Source organism: Corythoichthys intestinalis, chromosome 13, assembly GCF_030265065.1.
Source record: "Corythoichthys intestinalis isolate RoL2023-P3 chromosome 13, ASM3026506v1, whole genome shotgun sequence".
Classification (NCBI taxonomy): Eukaryota; Metazoa; Chordata; class Actinopteri; order Syngnathiformes; family Syngnathidae; genus Corythoichthys; species Corythoichthys intestinalis.
The window spans coordinates 54,455,291-54,475,755 of record NC_080407.1 but is presented as its reverse complement, the minus strand read 5'-3'; the positions used below and the strand labels follow the sequence as shown (position 1 = coordinate 54,475,755).

Below are 20,465 nucleotides of genomic sequence, written 5' to 3'. Positions count from 1 at the left end.
ATTACAGGCCTCTCTAAAATTTTCAAGTGGGAGAACTTGCACAATTAGTGGTTGACTAAATACTTATTTGCCCCTCTGTATAGAGTCTACCCACGTACCACGTGTTCGCTGTAGGGTTCCGCCCACTTGTCCGTCAAAACATAGTGTTAACCTATTACGGCTACGTACATTTCTCCTATTTACGGCGTGTTTTTCTGCTCCTTAACATTAATAATCAAAATGGTGAAGGCGTGTGTGGCTGTTGGTTGCACTAACAGAGAAGATGGAAGGAGAGACTTGAAGTTTTACCGTATTCCGAGGGATCCAAAGAGACGAGCGAAATGGACGGCTGCAATTCGACGTGAAAACTGGACACCAAAAAATCACCACAGACTATGTAGTAGTCATTTTATATCCGGTAAGATGCATTTAATATATATTTAGAGGGTTTTGGCCTGACAACCACAATTAAGATCATTGCTAGGCTAATTGCCGACAACATACGACGTAGTACGACATAGTTTCAAATTCAAGATGTTTGTGACTTCCCTTTCTTCCACCATCGTTATTTTTTGAATAATATTTAGCTGGTACCAAGTAAAAGAAACTGGCCTCGTCTACGGGGCTGACAAATAACCACAATTAAGATCATTGCTAGGCTAATCGCCGACAACATACGACGTAGTACGACATAGTTTCAAATTCAAGATGTTTGTGACTTCCCTTTCTTCCACCATCGTTATTTTTTGAATAATATTTAGCTGTACCAAGTGAAAGAAACTGGCCTCGTCTACGGGGCTGACAAATAACCACAATTAAGAGCATTGCTAGGCTAATCGCCGACAACATACACGTATGTATTTAGTGAGTGCTATCGCTAAACCATATAAACATTAAAAGCCTTAACTCCATTGACAAACGACATGAAATACATTAGACTTGACAGTGGATGTTAGCAATAACAAAAGAATTCGAATTGAAAATTTCGTAACTCACCTTTCCAAGCACAAGATAGATTCCTGCCAAACGAGGACCTGTTTCACCCAACCAGCAACGAAGTATTTATAAGCGTCCAAGCTCTTGAAGTTTTTCGTGAGAATAGGCTGATTTTGTGTGGACAAGATCATTGTAAATATCAGCGTAGCAGATGTCAGGCAGACAGGGCGAAGACAGTGGGTCGAAAAACATCGATTTGGGCATCAAATAGGGATCTGGCGACTGTATAAAACGAAGCTTTTCCTCATAATGCCTTTTATGCAACAGATCCAGTGAGTTTGCGGCATCAGAAAGCTCCGGGTCTTCCATGAAATGCATTTTAAATTCCGCCATCAATTGAAAACAATGCAAATACAGAGTCAAAATGACGGACAAGTGGGCGGAACCCTACAGCGAACACGTGGTACGTGGGTAGACTCTATATGGCGTCAATGCCCATTTGATTTGTCCTCTGTTCGCAGGAGAACATGTACAGGTCGCTGATGCAGCTAAGCAACTCTGTGAGTTTTTAGGATGAATACTATCAGAGGTAGCTTGTGGTACAACTTAAGGGATTCTGCTTTGTGTTTGTGGCTTTCAGCGCATCGGTGAGGTGGAGTCCCTGGCCGAACGCCTACTATGTGTGGAGATCGGTTTGTACCGAAAAGAAATCATTCGACATCTTCTACATTTGATCTCCAGCCATGGCGAGGTCGTCAACTTCCTCCCATTGGCCAACCGGGTAGAAGAACGGAAATTTCTCTTGATTGCAAATCCACACTTATGAGGGTTGTCGTCACTGTTTTAATGATTATCTCGCCAATGTAGCTATGCATCGAGATGGCCGACTCAGTGGGAGTTTCTCGCGTGCTGGAGGAATCCAAACATTTTCAGAGACACGCCCTAGCAAGGTTGGTTTTCATCTCTTTTGATGCGAGCATTTGTTTATTTATTCAACGCTATGTAACGTAATATTCACTAACTTATTTTCACTGTCCAGGGAAGCAGGTTCCTGTAAGGTCACTCAAAAGTTTGAGAGGTAAGGGTTTCCCATAAGTATGTACACATCAAGTCATCACGGAATATCAGCCGGTTTGTTTGATTTCAGCATTGAAAGTCTGAACAGGCGCCTTCAGGAACCAACTACGTTAACATTAGATCTCAAGGAGGACTGTATGAACAGGAGCAAACTGAGGGTGGGCCCTGCACCTCCTGCTACTCCATCAATTAAGTCTGAGCTTGTGTCAGACTCACAGGAGGCCAGCCCATCTGCTTTCCCAACCCTTGTGGGAGAACTGACAGTGGGCCCTGCGCTTCTTGCCGCGACATCAATTGAGTCTGAAGAACCAACAAAGGAGCTTGTGTCAGACTCACAGGAGGTAGCAATGGTGGCCAGCCCATCTACTCTACCATCCGCTGTGGGAGAACCGACAGTGGACCCTGTGCCTCCTGCCGCTCCCTCAATTGAGTCTGAACCACCCACAAAGGAGCTTGTGTTAGACTCACAGCAGGTAGCAAAGGTGGCTGAAGATGCCTGTAAGAAAACAGAAAGTTGTCCATCTCTCCACGATTCTGATTTGGCGCTCACCATAGGGGAGAGGATGTGCCAATTTCTGCTTCCACACAAGATTGGTAAATCTCAACATGTCAACATATTCTACTCATGGAGATTAAAATCTCAATCCTGATCTGTTGCAGAGACACTCAGACCAAACAACCTCCACCAAAAAATAGTAAGCTCTCACCAGACATTTTGACTTTCGGTAAGTTGACATCCAAGCAATCGTCATTTTGTCTTTGCAGTTTGCGGGAAAACATAGGCAGCTGTTAATCTCCAACCTGCCCGTTGATCAGCACAGCTACTGCGTGCAAGACATTATCCAGTTAGTCAAGCCGTTTGGCTTTGAATCCTCAGATGATAGGATCTACGTTCTTCCTCAGTCAAGGATGGTAAGGACCTCAGTTCCAAATATGAAAAGTGTCGAAGTCGTCATGTCTAATTTGAGAACTGTTGTCTCAGGCATTTGTTGAGCTGACGACAGAGAAGGGAGTGGTTGCTGCCATGGATGCCTGGAAAACCGATAAGCCAACTCTCAAAGACCAGAAGTTGGAAGCGCGTGTCCTGGGTGGAAAAGTCCCCATGTGCCCGGTAGACAGTCATAACAAAATTACTCAGTATGGGCGATTAAAATTGAATTCAGATGTTAATTTGACATTTATATTTCAGAAACGCTTCTATCATTGGGTGATGAAGCAGATGAAATTTGTAAGTAAATCAGTAATTCATGTAATGATCGTGTGTTTGACTTTTTGAACTTTGACCTGACCCTTAGCCTGTGGAGGAGAGATGCCCCAGAACCATCTCCATCAAAGGCATCACACTAAGCGAGATGGCGAGTCTCCGTGAAGCCTTGCGGAAGATTGGCGGTGTCAACAATTTTCTTCCGCTCCACAACAAGGTAAATTGTTGTCATTCAGAAGTCATTGAGGAGGGATGGGCTGCGCTGCACCCACCCTCCCTCCCTGGGCTGGCTGGCTGGGGGCCATGGTCCTGGGTTGGCACCTGCGCCGTGTCGCGTGTTTGGTGGGGCTCGCGTGTGGCTGGATGTGATTGGGCGCGCTCGGATGGGGGGCACCGTATCCGGGACTGGCGGTGGGCAGCGTAGGGTCGGTCGCCAATGGGCTTAAACTCACAAGGGATTCACACAATTACTGGGTTCTAGATCACAGAGCTGATTTGTGTACATTCTACCCCTCCCAATCACTTAGCTTATAGACTTCCCCACCCCCCGCCCCTTCTTTCCCGGGGGTTAGGGTGATGTGAAACATTAAAAATGTTCAGACCAACTGGACACTGAGATGTCCATTTTCCGTGTCAAACAGCTGAAGTCATTGACGTTCAACTTGATTGTCGCAGGTCTTTGTAGAATTTGAGTCTGAAATATCTGCTGATCGCATAGGAGTTTGGTACATGCTTCACGATCAATGTCCTGCCTATAGCATATACAGGCTGGACAATCCTCAAAGTCTTTCAGTCACAGGTAAGTTTCTCAGGACGGACGGCTACCACCGGAATGGAAATGACAAATAAAGATGAGTACTCGTTCTTCTCTTTACAGCACAAATGTTTCCGAATGAAGCCATGCCTGATTTGGCATTTGCTGGGGCAGCAGTTGAGACCTGTGCATTTGGCATTCCTGAACTCACTTTGCCCCCATTTTACCTGACAATGGGGAAAAAACCCTTTCTGTTCTCAACTGTTTCCCCATGGTTCATAATTCCTGGTGAGAGCCGTGATCCCGCTGTTCCAGATGCCCTTGTAATGTTAGGAGTAAGCAATGCCAGCTCTGATTTTTTGCAGAGTTCCTGACCGTCAAAAAAGAAGGCGACATCAAAATGGCCAGGCGGCTTGGTGCGTCGCTGACAATCATGTTGACCAATTTGCCCGAAAATTCATTCAAACATGAAGAGGTAGCCAGGCTTGCGTGGCCATATTTTTCTCAGCAGGATCTTCGGTCTCTGTACTACAATGTCATAGTACTGCCGCTCCAGAGGAGGGTAAGGACACAGCAGAGTTGCACAGTGTTTCAACAGCGAGTACCCATCGCACCTTTCTCTCCTGATCTTTCTCTGCAGGCCTTTGTGCATTTTAGCGATTGGGATGCGTGCTGCCGCTTCGTCCGACACTACTTGCGTTTTCGTACGTTTAGGGTGAAGGACCGCAAGCTCGCGCTGCACTTTGTCATGCAGCCCATGCCTGCTCAAAACACAGAGGTATGCATAAGAGTAGAGTTACAGTGGGGCAAATAAGTATTTAGTCAACCACTAATTGTGCAAGTTCTCCCACTTGAAAATATTAGAAGCCTGTAATTGTCAACATGGGTAAACCTCAACCATGAGACAGAATGTGGTGAAAAAAAACAGAAAATCCCATCTTTCCTTGACACAGATCAGTCGTCCTGGTCCCTTTGCAGAAAAACAGCCCCAAAGCATGATGTTTCCACCCCCATGCTTCACAGTGGGTATGGTGTTCTTCGGATGCAATTCAGTATTCTTTCTCCTCCAAACACGAGAAGCTGTGTTTCTACCAAAAAGTTCTATTTTGGTTTCATCTGACCATAACACATTCTCCCAGTCCTATTCTGGATCATCCAAATGCTCTCTAGCGAAACGCTGACGGGCCTGGACGTGTACTGGCTTCAGCAGGGGGACATGTCTGGCAGTGCAGGATTTGAGTCCCTGGCGGCGCATTGTGTTACTCATAGTAGCCTTTGTTACTGTGGTCCCAGCTCTCATTCACTCGGTCACCCCGTGTGGTTCTGGGATTTTTGCTCACCGTTCTTGTTATCATTTTGACGCCACGGGGTTAGATCTTGCACAGAGCCCCAGATTGAGGGAGATTATCGGTGGTCTTGTATATCTTTACACCAAGCGTTTTACCTATTGCAGATTCAGTCTTACCAGCCTGGTGCAGGTCTACAATTTTGTCTCTGGTGTCCTTCGACAGCTCTTTCGTCTTGGCCATAGTGGAGTTTGGAGTGTGACTGACTCTAGTTGTGGACAGGTGTCTTTTATACCGACAATGAGTTAAAAAAGGTATCATTAATAGAGGTAACGAGTGGAGCCTCGTTAGAAGAAGTTAGACCTCTTTGACAGCCAGAATTCTTGCTTGTTTGTAGGTGACCAAACACGTATTTTCCACTCTAATTTGGAAATAAATGCTTTAAAAATCAAACAATGTGATTTTCTGTTTTTTTCCCCACATTCTGTCTCTCATGGTTAAGGTTTACCCATGTTGACAATTACAGGTCTCTCTAATCTTTTCAAGTACAAGTACTCAGAACTTGCACAATTGGTGGTTGACTAAATACTTATTTGCCCCACTGTACCTAAATATGGCGTCAATGACCATCGGATTTGTCCTCTCTTCGCAGGACAACATGTACAGGTCGCTAATGCAGCTAAGCAACTCTGTGAGTTTTTAGGATGAATGCTATCAGAGGTAGCTTGTGGTACAACTTAAGGGATTCTGCTTTGCGTTTGTGGCTTTCAGCGCATTGGTGAGGTGGAGTCCCTGGCCGAGCGCTTACTATGCGTAGAGATCCGCTTCTACCTAAAGGAAAACATCACACATCTTCTACATTTGATCTCCAGCCATGGCGACATCGTCAACTTCCTCCTATTAGCCAACCGGGTAGAAGAACGGAAATTTCTCTGATTGCAAATTCAGACTTACAAAGGTTGTCGTCACTCTGTTTTAATGATCATCTCATCATTGTAGATATGCATCGAGATGGCCGACTCAGTGGGAGTTGCGCGAGTGCTGGAGGAGTCCAAACATTTTCCACCAATGTTTCAGAGACACTGCCACCCACAGTTAGTTTCCATCTTTTTTAATGCGAGAATTGGTATACAGTGGTACCTCTACGTACGGAATTAACTGATTCAGGAAGTAGTCTCTTAACCTGAAAATTACGTAAATAGAGACGCGTTTGTGAGACATAGGGTAATCTGAGACAGACCCTGGTCTTAATGCACGATCAGATTTTTTTCGTATTTTTCCGACTTGAGTGAGGCATTAACTTGACAGTCTGAAAGTGATAGGTCACATAGAAGTGGACTATTTCAAATCCGATCTGGGTGACCTTTGTATGTGGTTCAAATCCGATCTAGGCTACATTTTTCCAGAATGTGGTGGCGGTCTGAACTGTCAAGTCTCCCAAATCGGAATTCATGCAGCAATTACATGCGTAACATAGCCAAAATTAGAAATATTTTGTCTCAAAACTATGCAAAAAAAATAATTCATGTGTTCGTTAAGTCTAGATTGGATTTCTGTTACTCCTTACTTGCAGCTTGTCCTAAAAGTTCCCTAAAAGGTCTTCAGCTAGGCCAGAACGCGGCAGCAAGACTTTTAACAGGAACTGATAGAAGAGAGCACATCACCACTGTGCTCCAAGCCCTTCACTGGCTTCAAGTCGAGTTTAGAATTAAATTTAAAATCCTCCTTCTTACATTTAAGACCATTAATGGTTTGGGGCCATCTTATCTTACCGATGCTCTGGTTCCATACCGCCCCAACAGAACACTCTGTTCTCAGAATGCAGGTCTACTGGTAGTTCCCAGGGTCTCTAAAGTACAGTAGGAGCTATAGCCTAGCTCCCGTCTTATGGAATCAGCTTCCAGCTAGTATTAAAGAAGCCGACGCAATCTGTACATTTAAGAGTAGACTAAAAACGTTCCTATTTGACAAAGCTTATGGTATCTGACTAGACTCACAGTTCAGTCTAAGCTACACTAGAACCTATAAGGCTGGGGAAGTACAGCCACTGAGTCCTATCCCCTGTTTCTCACTCTACCTACCACTTGTCTTTACTTTATTTCTCTTTTCTAATCCTAATATCTAGTTGAATAGTCTCTTCATCACTAGTCACCTGGTGTTCCCCAGAGGGGAGGGGCTATTTTTCAGCTGCAGCCTCCTGACTATCCTGACCCCTGGCCGAATGGACGTCCTCGTTAAAAAATACTCGTCAGACAAGCCTAAGTAGATTTGTGGTCATTTGGTGAAGACCTCGACCACTAGAAAAAGAACATCACCATTATACTGTGACACCCAAATAGAAATTTCATCAACAATAGGTCAGTAGGCGAGCAGCCTCTTAAGCATGATGGGAAAGATTATGACCAACATTTAAAAGCAGAAAGCAAGAAAAACATGAATTTTTTACAGTGCTAAATAGTATTTTGCTTCTTGTAACCTGAAATTTCTTAACAAGAGGCAATATTTTCCCGTTGAGCCGTGTCGGAACCTGAAAATTCGGTTTGTAGAGACGTTTGTAAGTAGAGGTACCACTGTATTTAGTCAAAGTTGTACAACGTAATATTCACCAACTCATTTTCACTGTCGTTCCAGGAAAGTAAATTCCTGGAAGGTGATGTTTGAGAGGTAAGGATTGTACCATCAAGTCATGACAGAGTTACAGCCATTTCGTTTGATTTCAGCATTGATAGCCTGAACTGGCGCCTTCAGGATCCAACTGTGTTTACATTGGATCGCAATGGGAACCGTGAGTACAGGAGCATGATGGCCGGCTACACCCCGGCGCCTACTGCAGCTCCATCAATTGACTCTGAAAAACCCGCAAAGGAGCACGTGTCAGAGTCACAGGGGGTAGTGATGGTGACTGAAAAGGACTATGAGAAAACAGAATGTTGTCCATCTCTGCATGATTCTGATGTGGGGCTTACCATATGGAACAGGATGTGGAAGTTTCTGTGTCCACACAGGACTGGCAAGTCTCAACATGTTGTCAAAATATGCTACTCATGTATACTAAAATCTAAATTCTGATCCGTTGCAGTGGTACTCAGACGCACCAACTTCCATAGAAAAATAGTAAGCTCTTATCAGACATTTTGACTTTCGGTCGGTTGACAACCAAGCAGTCGTCATTATTTTGTCTTTGCAGTTTGCGGAAATGAAGACGCAGCTGGTAATCTCCAACCTGCCCGTTGATCAGCACAGCTACTGCGTGCAAGACATTATCCAGTTAGTCAACTCGTTTGGCGTCGATTCCTCAGTTGATATGATCTATGTTCTTCCTCAATCAAGGATGGTATGGACCTCAAATCCAGACATGAAAAGGCTCTTTTGAAATGCCACTGAGAAGTTTTGAAAACCTTTGTCTCAGGCACTCGTTGAGGTGACGAAACAGAAGGGAGCGTTTGCTGCCTTCAATGCCTGGAAACCCAAAATGCTCAGTCTCAACGAACGGTGGTTGGAAGTGCGTGTCCTGAGAAAGAAAGTCCCAATGTGGCCGGTAAACAGTCAATAAAAAAATCACTCGGTATGCGCGATTTAAATTGAATTTAGAGGTAAATCTGATGTTTATATTCCAGAGAGGCTTCTATCAATGGGTGATGAAGTGGACGAATTTTGTAAGTAAATCAGTAATCAATGTAATGACCCTGTGTTTGACTTTTTGAACTTTGACCTGACCCGCAGCCTGTGGAGGCGAAATGCTCCAGAACCATCTTCATCCAGGGCATCACACTGAGTGAGACAGCCAGTCTCCGTGAAGCTTTGCGAAAGATTGGCGGTGTCAAAAATTTTCTGCCGCTCCACGACAAGGTAGGCTTTTGTGTAGGAACGCTACTTTTAGACGTAAATGAAAAGGTCATTGATGTTGAAATTGTTTGTTGCAGGTCTTTGTTGAATTTGACTCTGACATATCTGCTGATCGCCTTGGAGTTTGGTACAACCTTCACCATCCATGTCCTGCCTATAGCATATACAGGCTGGACGTCCCTGAAGGTGTTTCAGTCACACGTAAGTTTCTCAGGACAGGTGGCCATCATCAGAATGTAAAATGATGGGTACTCATTCTTCTCTTTACAGCACAAATGTTTCCGAATGAAGCCATACCTGATTCGGCAGTTGCCGGGGCAACTGTTGAGACCTGTACATTTGGCATTCCTCACCTCACCTTGTCCCCTTTTTACCTGACCATGAGGGCAATACCCTTTCTTTTCTCCACTGTTAACTCATGGTTCATAATCCCCGGTGAGAGCCGTGATCCCGCTGTTCCAGATGCCAGTGTAATGTCGGGAGTAAGTAATGGCAGCCTGGTTTTTGCAGAGTTCCTGACTGTCAAAAACGAAGGCGACATCAACGAGGCCAGGCAGCTTGGTGCGTCGCCAACAATCATGTTGACAAATTTGCCCGAAGATTATTTCAAACACGAAGATGTAGCCAAGCTTGCGTGGCCATATTTTTCTCAGAAGGACCTTCGGTCTCTGTACTATAATGTGATTGTGCTGCCGCTCCAGAGGAGGGTGAGGACACTGCAGCCTTGCAGAGTTGCACAGATTTTAGACAGCCAGTGCTCATAGCAACTCTTTCTTTCTCTACAGGCCTTTGTGCATTTTAGCGATTGGGATGCATGCAGCCGCTTCGTCCAGTGCCACTTGGGTGTTCTTACGTTTAGAGTGAACGGCCGCCGGCTTGGGCTGCACTTTGTCTTGCAGCCCATGCCTGCTCAAAACACCGAGGTATGCACAAGAGTAACCTATATGTGGCATCAATGACCACTTCATCTGTCCTCTGTTCGCAGGAGAACATGTACAGATCCCTGATGCAGCTAAGCAACTCTGTGAGTTTTTAGGATGCATGCTATCAGAGGTAGCATGTGGGTACGACTTAAGGGATTCTGCTTTGCTTTTGTGTCTGTCAGCGCATTGGTGAGGTGGAGTCCCTAGCCCAGCGTCTACTTTGCGTAGAGATCAACTTGTCCCACAAAGGCAACATTAGACTTCTTCTACACTTGATCTCCAGACATGCTGAGGTTGTCAACTTCCTCCCATTGGCCAACCGGGTACAAAAACAGAAATACCCCCGATTGCAAATATACACCAACGATGGGTATAGTCACTCTGTTTTAATGATGATCTCACCGCTGTAGATATGCATTGAGATGGCAGACTCGGCGGGAGTTGCGCACGTGCTGGAGGAATCTAAACATTTTTCAGTCAGTCCAAGATTCAGCAGCGCATGGTTGGTTTCAGTTTTTTTGAATGCGAATGTTTGTGTGTGTATTCAACATTATACTACATAATATTCACCAATTCATTTCTGTGCTTGTTCTAGGAAAGCTATTCAAAGGTTTGAGAGGTAAGGATTTCCAATGAAATATTACCATGAAATCATGACAGAATAACTCCAGGTTTGTTTGATTTTAGCATTGAAAGCCTGAACCGGCGTCTTCAGGATTCAACTGATATTACCCTGGATCTTGGGGAGGACAGTAAGGACAGAAGCCATGCGGCTAACCCACCTGCTGCAGGCGAACCGACAATAGACCCTGGGCCTACTGCCGCTCCATCAGTGTACTCAGAGCAACCCATAGCGGGGCTCATGTCAGAGTCGCAGGGGGTAGAAATGGCTGATGAAGAGGATTGTCAGAAAACAGAATGTTCAAATGATAGGGAGCCCACTTCCATTCCCGAGGTTCAGGACGATGAAGATAACGTTTCGGAAAAGGTGGAAGATGGGCAACTGTCAGCTTCAGCCTGTGCTTACAATGAGACCTTCCTAATTACAGTTGGCAGTAATGGTGCGAGAGTTGTACAGAGGGAAGAGGCTCTCCCTGTTCAAGACACGTTACTCCTCGGTAAAGATGAAACCCTTGTGAAACGTGAAGACGCATTGGTAAGTCTTTGCTTTAGAATCTACTAAACCTCACATTTTGGCATAAAACATAAAACTGATGTGTACGATTTGCTTATGTGGCCCACACAAAGCGATGTGGGCCCCCTATAGTCTCATCTGTCTTTCAGATTTCTGTGTTGATGATTGGAAAATGTTGAATTCTGTTGTCTCCATTCAGGTGGAAAACAACAATGTCGATCTTCTTGACCAGCAACCCTTTGACATTGATGACTTTGTCACAATCAGTCAAGTTGGTTACCAGGAGGACAGCAGTGGTGAAGCCCCCTCTCATTCTAAGAGACCTTCTTTCCCTCCTGATTCTAAACAGAACAAAACAAGAGCCTCAAAAGAGTCTAAGAACTCTAAATCATCTTCTTCAGCTTCCTCAAGGACCACCAGAAGCTCATCAAGAAAGAGCCTCTCTTCAGGGAATGTGTCTTCACCTGTTAGACACTCCACCAGGGCCCAAAGTAAAGCCAAAAAATCAAAGGACTCATCCAAGGAATCTCAAACACATCAGACTCCCACTACTTGCAAAGAAGAGAATTTGCAGATGGTACTGGGTGATGACCAGAAACCTCTTTCAGATGAGAAACTTGATGTATCAGAAGATGACCACCCTGAACTGCAAGAAGTTTCTAAGCAGGGGAACATTAGTCAAGTTGCAAACGCTGAAAAAGAGCAGATTGCGCCAGTTGACGCACCAAACCTTGAAGAGCACAATGAGAGCCAAAGAGGAAAGGAGATGGCTGACGTGATGAAAGATGTAGACAAAGAGCAAATGGCAGAGTCCCGCTCAGCAATGAGGGGTGTGGTTGAGGATCAACCCTCAGTCGACTTTGACAGTCATCTCAGAGAGGTCAAGGAACACACCGCGTTCTCGGAACATGAAGACAATGAGGAAGAAGTAGATGCATACCAGGAGATTGATTCTGTGGAGGATCAGCCAGCTTCCACAGACAATGAGCAGAGTGTCACAGAAGCATCTAAGACTCAAGAGCGTAAAGAGTCTCCAAAGAAGCAGAAGCGCATCACTGCCAAAACTCCTGAGCCTGAGAAGAACCTCGTGGTCGATTCTAGTAACACTCCTGTGCTTGGTAGGAGGCGGAGCACCCGGAAAGGAAAGATGATTGACATGAAAGAAGATGTAGACAAAGAGCAGATGGCAGAGTCCCGCTCAGCAATGAAGGACGTGGTTGAGGATCAACCCTCAGCAGACCTTAACAGTCAACTAGGAGAGGCCAAAGAAGACTCAACTTTCTCGGACCGTAAAGACAAAGAGGAAGAACCAGATGCATACCAGGAGATTGATTCTGTGGAGGATCAGTCAGCTTCCACAGACAATGAGCAGAATGTCACAGAAGCATCTAAGACTCAAGAGCGTAAAGAGTCTCCAAAAAAGCAGAAGTGCGTCACTGCCAAAACTCCTGAGCCTGAGAAGAACTTCGTGGTCGATTCTAGTAACACTCCTGTGTCTGGTAGGAGGCGGAGCACCCGGGGAATGACACAAGAGCAAACTGCCAAAATAATAGTCCAAGACTCTCTGGAAGAGGATGCATGCATGACCACGAGGGCTACTAGAAAAAGAGGAAGGCCACCTAAGAAAGGCACAACTAGTGAAGAAGAAAAAACTGTTCAAAAATTGACAACTGCTTCGAGCACATCAGCTGAAACTACAAAGAGAAAAACATCAATCAAGAAAATGGAGGTTGTCGTCATAGAGAAACCCACCAATGAGATTCAAGAACGAATTAAGGATCCAGCTCCAAAAAGAAAAGCAAGAAAGGGAAGACCTAGGAAAGGTGTGAAAAGGATGAAAATAAATAAAAAGGACACAGCTGCTGAGAATCAAGAAGCAGCAGCGACGTTTGAGGTATTGGACTCTTTGGAGGATGTGACATCTACTGAGAAGATGCAGAGTAGTCTGAAAAGGGAAGACAGGATTTCTCCCGAAAAGCTAGAGGTTGAGGAGGAAGCGACATACCAATTGATCGACTCTTTGGAGAAAGATCCAACTAAAGAAGAGACAAGTGCCACTGAAGTTTGTGGGTCAGGAAAGACTGGGACACCACAAACTGAATTGTCAGACATAACTGCAAGATGTGAAAACAAACTAGAGGTTGACATTAAAGAGCCATCTCAAACAGAAGCCAAGACACAACAACACCCCAACAAAGATGACACACCGCCTGTGTCAAGCGCTCCGACACTGGGACACGTTGAAGAGGACATCTTGATATGTGGCAATGCGAAGCAAAGCCGGACAGATCATGGTAAGTTTTATGAGGGTGTAGGCCATCAATGTCCAAACCTGTCCTCAAGGGCCGCTGCGGGTCCTGGTTTTTGTTCCTACCAATCGAGCACAGGCAGTTTAACCAATGAAGTTTGTGCGAAAACAAGCAGCCCCTGACTGCAATCAACTGATTATACTTGTGAGATACCAGATTGGTGCAAGGTTTACCTCATGATGGGTTTGAACAAAAACCCGCACCCACTGCGGCCCTATGTGGAATAGTTTGGACACCACTGGTTTAGGCGTTGCAGACGGATAAACAGTGCCCTCCATGATTATTGGCACCCCTGAAAAAGATGTGTTTTTTAGTTTCTAAGATAAATTTTTTTTACTCAAATAATATGGGACCTTAATGGAAAAAAAGAGAAAAATCCAACCTTCAATACAAGTGCATTCATTCAGTAGGGAAAAAATCCCACATAAAGAAAAAAATATTTGACATCAAATAATGTGTGTCACAATTATTAGCACCCCTGGTGTTAATACTTTGTACAACCCCTTTTGCCAACAAAACAAGGTCTGGGGACTGAGATAGCCATGGGAGGAGCTTGATTTTGTGTCTGGTGAACCATTTCTGTGTAGATTTGGCCATATGTTTAAGGTCATTCTCTTGCTGAAAGACCCAGTGACGACCCATCTTCAGCTTTCGGGCAGAGGGCAACAGATTTTGATTTAAAATGTCCTGGTATTTCAAAGCATTCATGATGCCATGCACCCTACCAAGGTTCCCAGGGCCTTTGGAAGCGAAACAGCCCCAAAGCATCACTGACCCACCCCCATACTTCACAGTGGGTATGAGGTGCTTTTCAGCATGCGCATCTTTCGTGGCACGCCAGACCCACTTAGAGTGTTTGTTGCCAAAAAGCTCAATCTTGGTCTCATCTGACCAAAGCTACGGTCCCAGTTGAAACCTTGGACCGTGTGTATTTTTGTGTGAGACCAAGATTGAGCTTGGCCCTGGGAACCTTGTGGGAACTAATTGTGCAAGTTCTCCCACTTGAAAATATTAGAGAGGCCTTTAATTGTCAACATGGGTAAACCTCAACCATGAGAGACAGAATGTGGGAAAAAAAACAGAAAATCACATTGTTTGATTTTTAAATAATTTATTTGCAAATCATGGTGGAAAATAAGTCAATACCAAAAGTTCATCTCAATACTTTATTATGTACACTTTGTTGGCAATAACAAAGGCCAAACGTTTTCTGTCACTCTTCACAAGCTTTCCACACACTGTTGCTGGTATTTTATCCCATTCCCCCATGCAGATCTCCTCTAGAGCAGTGATGTTTTGGGGCTGTTGCTGGGCAACACGGATTTTTAACTCCCTCCTCACCCCGTGGCGTCAAAATGATAACAAGAACGGTGAGCAAAAATCCCAGAACCACACGGGGGGACCTAGTGAATGACCTACAGAGAGCTGGGACCACAGTAACAAAGGCTACTATCAGTAACACAATGCGCCGCCAGGAATTCAAATCCTGCACTGCCAGACGTGTCCCTCTGCTGAAGAAAGTACACGACCAGGCCCGTCTGCGGTTTGCTAGAGAGCATTTGGATGATCCAGAAGAGGACTGGGAGAATGTGTTATGGTCAGATTAAAACCAAAATAGAACTTTTTGGTAGAAACACAGGTTCTCGTGTTTGTAGGAAAAAGAATACTGAAATGCACCATAGCCACTGTGAAGCATGAGGGTCGAAACATCATGCTTTGGGGCTGTCTTTCTGCAAAGGGACCAGGACGACTGATCTGTGTAAAGGAAAGAATGAATGGGGCCATGTATCGAGAGATTATGAGTGAAAATCTCCTTCCATCAGCAAGGGCATTGAAGATAAGATGTGGCTGGGTCTTTCAGCATGACAATGATCCCAAACACACAGCCAGGGCAACAAAGGAGTGGCTTCGTAAGAAGCTTTTCAAGGTCCTGGAGTGGCCTAGCCAGTCTCCAGATCTCAACCCAATAGAAAATCTGTGGAGGGAGTTGAAAGTCCATGTTGCCCAACGACAGCCCCAAAACATCACTGCTCTAGAGGAGATCTGCATGGAGGAATGGGCCAAAATACCAGCAACAGTGTGTGAAAAGCTTGTGAAGAGTTACAGAAAACGTTTGGCCTCTGTTATTGCCAACAAAGGGTAAAGAAAATAAAGTATTGAGATGAACTTTTGGTATTGACCAAATACTTATTTTCCACCATGATTTGCAAATAAATTCTTTGAAAAAGGTTTACCCATGTTGACAATTTCAGGCCTCTCTAATATTTTCAAGTGGGAGAACTTGCACAATTAGTGGTTGACTAAATACTTCTTTGCCCCACTGTATATTGTGACACGTCGTATTGCAGAGAGGATCTCGACCAGTGAGGACCTCAAAAAGACTGAAGAGGTAGCGTCACATGACACTCCTTTGGAGGATGATGAAAACAAGGACGCCTTATCTGCTGGACAGGACTCGCAAGCTTCACTGGAAATACTGGGTAAAGGTAAGGAAACTGGCAACCATGGCTTGTTTATGTTAGCCATTAGACTAGTGACTAATCATGTTTTCCTATAGGTAAACGGATGGGAGAGCTCGTTTCACCAGCAGTGAAACGACCACGTTCAGAGTCTCCGTTTCACCCCGCTGCTTTTGGACTGCCGCCCTTTAATCCCGATATTGCCCAAGGTACAAAAAGCACATAAGATTTCGTCATTACCTGGTTTTTCCTTTGGAAAGATCAGGTCGTGAGATTCTACAACTTTAGCCTCCCTATATGTTATTCTTTCTATGAATCCTTCGGCGCGCTGCGCAGCCCGAACCGCTTGACCGATCGGCACCATTCAAGTACCGACACGTCCGGAATTTTTGCGCGACGCAAAAAAGTCCCCGAAAATTTTTCCGTTTGCCCGTAAACGGCAGTTTTCCGAAAAAAAAGCAATTTTCAAAATGTATCTAGTCCTACAATTTTTTACCAAATTACATAATTTAGGTATCAAAAATTCCGGGACGGTGAGGGGCATAAAAGTTGTATACAGAATTTGGAAAAAATTTACGGTTCCCCAGAAATTTGACAAAAACTTGCCCATTCATTTTTAATGAGAAAAAAAAAGTTTCAAAATGTATCTAGTCCTACAATTGTTCACCAAATCACACAATTTGGGCATCAAAAATTCCAAGACAGGGAGGGGAATAAAGGTTATCAACAGAATTTGGAAAAAATATACGGTTCCCCGGAAATTTGCCAAAAACCTGCCCATTAATTTTTAATGGGAAAAAAAGACAATTTTCAAAGTGTATCTACTCCTTCAATTTTTGACCAAATCACACAATGTGGGCATCAAAAATTCCGGGACGGCGAGGGGAATAAAAAAGACCGAGGAAAATTTTTTTGAAAAAATGTACGGTTTCCCGGATATTTGACAAAAACGTGCCCATTCATTTTTAATGGGAAAAAAGGAAAGTTTCAAAATGTATCTAGTCCTTCAATTTTGGACCAAATCACACAATTTGGGCATTCAAAAATTCCGGGACGATGAAGGGCATAAAAGTTGTATACAGAATTTGGAAAAAAAATACGGTTCCCTGGAAATTTGCCAAAAATGTTCCTATTCATTGGCGGCCATGGACGTCCGAATTTCGCATTCATTTCTAATGGGATTTAATTTGTTTAATGCCATTGATAGGCATGTTTGTCAATTCTATTGATAGCCTTGGGCGGGGCTACGATCTGTATAGCCACACAGGAAAGACCAGGTGTAATTTCTCCAGAAATTGCAGTTTCTAGTTTAGTGTTTATTCTTCCCTCTAATTTGTATACTTTTTGTTGTCGTGCAGGTACCGAGTTTGTCAAACCCAAATCAGGTTTTTTCTGCGAAGTCTGTTCCATCTTTTACCTGCAAGAGAGTACGGCCAAAGAGGTCCACTGCAAAAGCAGGAAGCACTACAACAACCTGAAGGTGCGCTAGTGCAAAAGCACCTTTTTACATGCCAAATTTTCTTTCTGCGAGTCTGACCTGGAATATCACTGGCTTCCCTTACAGAAACATTACAACAAGTGTGAAAAGGATTCAAGTGCATCCACTCAAGGCAACGCCATGTCTGACTGATGATTTTCGTTGACTCAAATGTTTCCATTTCCAATTTTTTTTTTTTTGGTACAAAAACCCCCCGAAGATTTAGGCAAGTTTATACCGCAGGTCTTAATGCACAGTTCAGATTTTTTGGTTATATTTTTTACATTTCTCCATAAAATCACAATCAAATGTGATCTGATCTGTCAAAATCACACAGATGAAAAAACAGTGTCTGCTTTAACTTAAACCACCCAATGACAGAAGGCGGAAAAATAGGTGAGTGAACCCTCTGACTAAAGAAGACTTAAAGAGCAATTGAAACCAATTTTTACCAATTTAAGTCAGGTGTGTGCCCAATCACTGATGAGTGGATTAACCCCTTCTAGCCTAGTGTATCACATTTGATACACTCAGAATTTAATTATTTTGAGACTAATTTAGAATTTTGAAATTAAAAAAAAATTATGGATGCAAGTCAACACATGCATCTGCAGGTTCCATGAGAGAAAAAAAAAATCTGGATTTAGCAAGGGTTATAGATATTAGAACGCTTATTACACATATTCATTTTCATTTTTCTCCAAATCTGAAAAAAATACCATTCGGACCCTACTTTTTAAATTTTGGGATTTTCTGACAATTGCTTCATGTTGCAGGCATTATGGGGTTAAAGCTGCCCTGCCCACTATAAAATACACACCTGGTAAGAATTGGCTTGATGACAAGCATTGTCTGATGTCATTATGGTTCGGTCAAACTAGCTGGCTGAAGAACTACTATCAAAGATTGTTGATTTGTATAAAGCTGGGAAAGGACACAAAACCATCTCGAAAAGTCTGGATGTTCATCCATCGACAATCAGAAAAGTTGTCTACAAATGGACAGAGTTTGGCACTGTTGTTTCTCTCCCAAGGAGTGGCCGTGCACCAAAGAGTTGAGCGCAGAATACTCTGAGAGGTAAAAAAGAACCCCAGAGTGTCTGCTAAAGACTTACAGAAATCACTGGCACAGTCCAAAATCTCTATGTAAAACAATGGCCAAGAATGAATTCCATGGAGGAAGCTACTGCTGTCTAAAAAAAACATTGTTGCTCGTCTAATGTTCGCAAAATGGCACTTGGACACTCCACAGACGTTTTGGCAAAATATTTTGTGGACTGATGAAACCAAAGTTGAATTATTTGGGAGTAACACTTGTGGAGAAAAAATAGAACAGCTCGCCATCATCAACACCTCATCCGCACCGTGAAGCATGGTAGAGGGAGCATTATGAAATGGGGCTGTTTTGCTACCTCAGGGCCTGGACAACTTGCAGTCAATAATGGACGAATGAATTCAAAAGTTTTGCAGGAAAACCTGAGGCAGTCTCAAACAGCTGAAGCTAAAAAGAGGATGGATGCTGCAACAAGACAATGATCCAAAACGCAGAAGTAAATCAACTTCAGAATGGTTTCAGAAGAACAAAATACACGTTGTGGAGTGGCCAAGTCAAAGTCCAGACTTGATCTATTGAGATGCTGATGCATGACCTAAAGACAGCGATTCATGCCAGGCATTCCAGGAATCTGACTGAACTACAGCAGTTTGAATGGGCCTGATCAATGTGTCAGACTGTTCTGCAGCTACAAGAAGCGTCTGGTTGAAGTTATTGCTGCCAAATGTGTTGGTTCACTTACTTATTTTTCCCCCTTCTGCTATTGTTTGCATACTATCCTCATTAAAATATGAAAATCTATAAATGTTTGGGTGGTTTTAGTTAAAGCACTGTTTTTTCATCTGTGTGATTTTGACATTTGATGGTGATTTTATGCAGATATGTGAGAAATTCCAAAAGATTCAGATACTTTTTTATACCACTGTAATTGCTGCATGGATACCGATTTGGGAGACTTGACAGTTCAGACTCGGATTTGTGTAAGTGACCTACTGTAGATTGGATTTGAAATGGCCGACTTTTATGTCACCACTACCGTTCGGACCGTCAAATTAATGCCTTACCCGAGTTGGAAAAACATGACAAAATCGTAAACCTAGCCTTACAACAGTTTTTTTTTTTTTAAATTCTGGATTAGGCCTGCATGATATATCGTTTGAATATCACAATCACAATATGTGCATGTGTGATAGTCCCATAACTGTACTTGCAATTTTTCTTTTTTTTTTTTTAACACTCTTTGTGACTATGACGAGACTAAAACATGACGAACTTTATGCCAGTATTAACCTGACGAGACGAAAATGCACAATAATTTCCGTCATATGTTCACAATATGACATTTGCCAAGTAGTTAGTGACATACTGCAACCTTTCCACTCACTTTTCCAGTTCTAATCTCGCAATATATATCGCAAAATCTCAAAAAGTCGCAATATCATTTTTGTTCCAATATCGTTCAGCCTTATTCTGGATTCTTTTATTTTTTTATAATATGCATAAAAATATTTTGTTATGATTTCTGTGTCTACACCAGGATCTCATGAATTTGGGATTTAGATTGATGTTGGTTTAATAAATGGTTTCAGTAAATAAAACCTTTTCGGTGTTGAAGTGCTTCTTTTAGGGTGTATGTAGCGCAAACGTATACACTTGCATATTTACGGTCATGTGGAAAAAATTAGGACACCCCATGAAATGTTCACATATTAATGATCTTGTTTTTCTTAATCTTTGGAAAAGTGATTTATTTTCAGGTAAACAACAAAAATTAACATTGTTTTATTCAAGGAATCTGACCTTTTAGCCAGACAATCGCGCTGACACAGCTCCAACGACCCGGGCCGGCGGGACTCTACATCCTGGCCAAAAGGCCAAAACCTCCTAAATCCACTGAAATGCAGGAAAAAACAACAACCTAATTTTCATTCAAAACTGCGTTTTTCTTCAATGATTTTCAAAATAAAAGTAAACATCTCCCAAGTCCCCCTTCCCACGTTCACCCCTGTATACTGTACGAGAACATA

The 20,465-nt window shown here is 43.4% G+C and overlaps 1 protein-coding gene across 3 annotated transcripts in view; it reads left to right on the top strand.

The window, feature by feature from the left end:
• Positions 1 to 20,052, top strand: part of LOC130928910 (uncharacterized) — a 36,477-nt gene extending 16,425 nt beyond the window's left edge. For 2 of the 3 annotated variants that reach the window (XM_057855717.1, XM_057855720.1), the window contains 38 exons: positions 1,437 to 1,475; positions 1,556 to 1,696; positions 1,783 to 1,865; positions 1,955 to 1,993; positions 2,063 to 2,586; positions 2,653 to 2,687; positions 2,758 to 2,904; positions 2,975 to 3,103; positions 3,182 to 3,220; positions 3,288 to 3,413; positions 3,872 to 3,995; positions 4,074 to 4,238; positions 4,316 to 4,512; positions 4,591 to 4,728; positions 5,889 to 5,927; positions 6,008 to 6,148; positions 6,236 to 6,330; positions 7,868 to 7,900; positions 7,957 to 8,246; positions 8,316 to 8,350; positions 8,424 to 8,570; positions 8,646 to 8,774; positions 8,854 to 8,892; positions 8,960 to 9,085; positions 9,160 to 9,283; positions 9,353 to 9,517; positions 9,593 to 9,789; positions 9,868 to 10,005; positions 10,068 to 10,106; positions 10,188 to 10,328; positions 10,416 to 10,507; positions 10,601 to 10,624; positions 10,693 to 11,161; positions 11,340 to 13,434; positions 15,798 to 15,935; positions 16,007 to 16,117; positions 17,267 to 17,388; positions 17,473 to 20,052. In XM_057855717.1, coding sequence (XP_057711700.1) covers positions 1,437 to 1,475; positions 1,556 to 1,696; positions 1,783 to 1,865; positions 1,955 to 1,993; positions 2,063 to 2,586; positions 2,653 to 2,687; positions 2,758 to 2,904; positions 2,975 to 3,103; positions 3,182 to 3,220; positions 3,288 to 3,413; positions 3,872 to 3,995; positions 4,074 to 4,238; positions 4,316 to 4,512; positions 4,591 to 4,728; positions 5,889 to 5,927; positions 6,008 to 6,148; positions 6,236 to 6,330; positions 7,868 to 7,900; positions 7,957 to 8,246; positions 8,316 to 8,350; positions 8,424 to 8,570; positions 8,646 to 8,774; positions 8,854 to 8,892; positions 8,960 to 9,085; positions 9,160 to 9,283; positions 9,353 to 9,517; positions 9,593 to 9,789; positions 9,868 to 10,005; positions 10,068 to 10,106; positions 10,188 to 10,328; positions 10,416 to 10,507; positions 10,601 to 10,624; positions 10,693 to 11,161; positions 11,340 to 13,434; positions 15,798 to 15,935; positions 16,007 to 16,117; positions 17,267 to 17,388; positions 17,473 to 17,538 — 6,921 coding nt within the window. In that variant the 3' untranslated portion in view covers positions 17,539 to 20,052. The remainder of the gene's footprint in view (positions 1 to 1,436; positions 1,476 to 1,555; positions 1,697 to 1,782; positions 1,866 to 1,954; positions 1,994 to 2,062; positions 2,587 to 2,652; positions 2,688 to 2,757; positions 2,905 to 2,974; positions 3,104 to 3,181; positions 3,221 to 3,287; positions 3,414 to 3,871; positions 3,996 to 4,073; positions 4,239 to 4,315; positions 4,513 to 4,590; positions 4,729 to 5,888; positions 5,928 to 6,007; positions 6,149 to 6,235; positions 6,331 to 7,867; positions 7,901 to 7,956; positions 8,247 to 8,315; positions 8,351 to 8,423; positions 8,571 to 8,645; positions 8,775 to 8,853; positions 8,893 to 8,959; positions 9,086 to 9,159; positions 9,284 to 9,352; positions 9,518 to 9,592; positions 9,790 to 9,867; positions 10,006 to 10,067; positions 10,107 to 10,187; positions 10,329 to 10,415; positions 10,508 to 10,600; positions 10,625 to 10,692; positions 11,162 to 11,339; positions 13,435 to 15,797; positions 15,936 to 16,006; positions 16,118 to 17,266; positions 17,389 to 17,472) is intronic. The other variant, XM_057855718.1, reaches the window with a different exon arrangement.
• Positions 20,053 to 20,465: the final 413 nt, after the last annotated feature.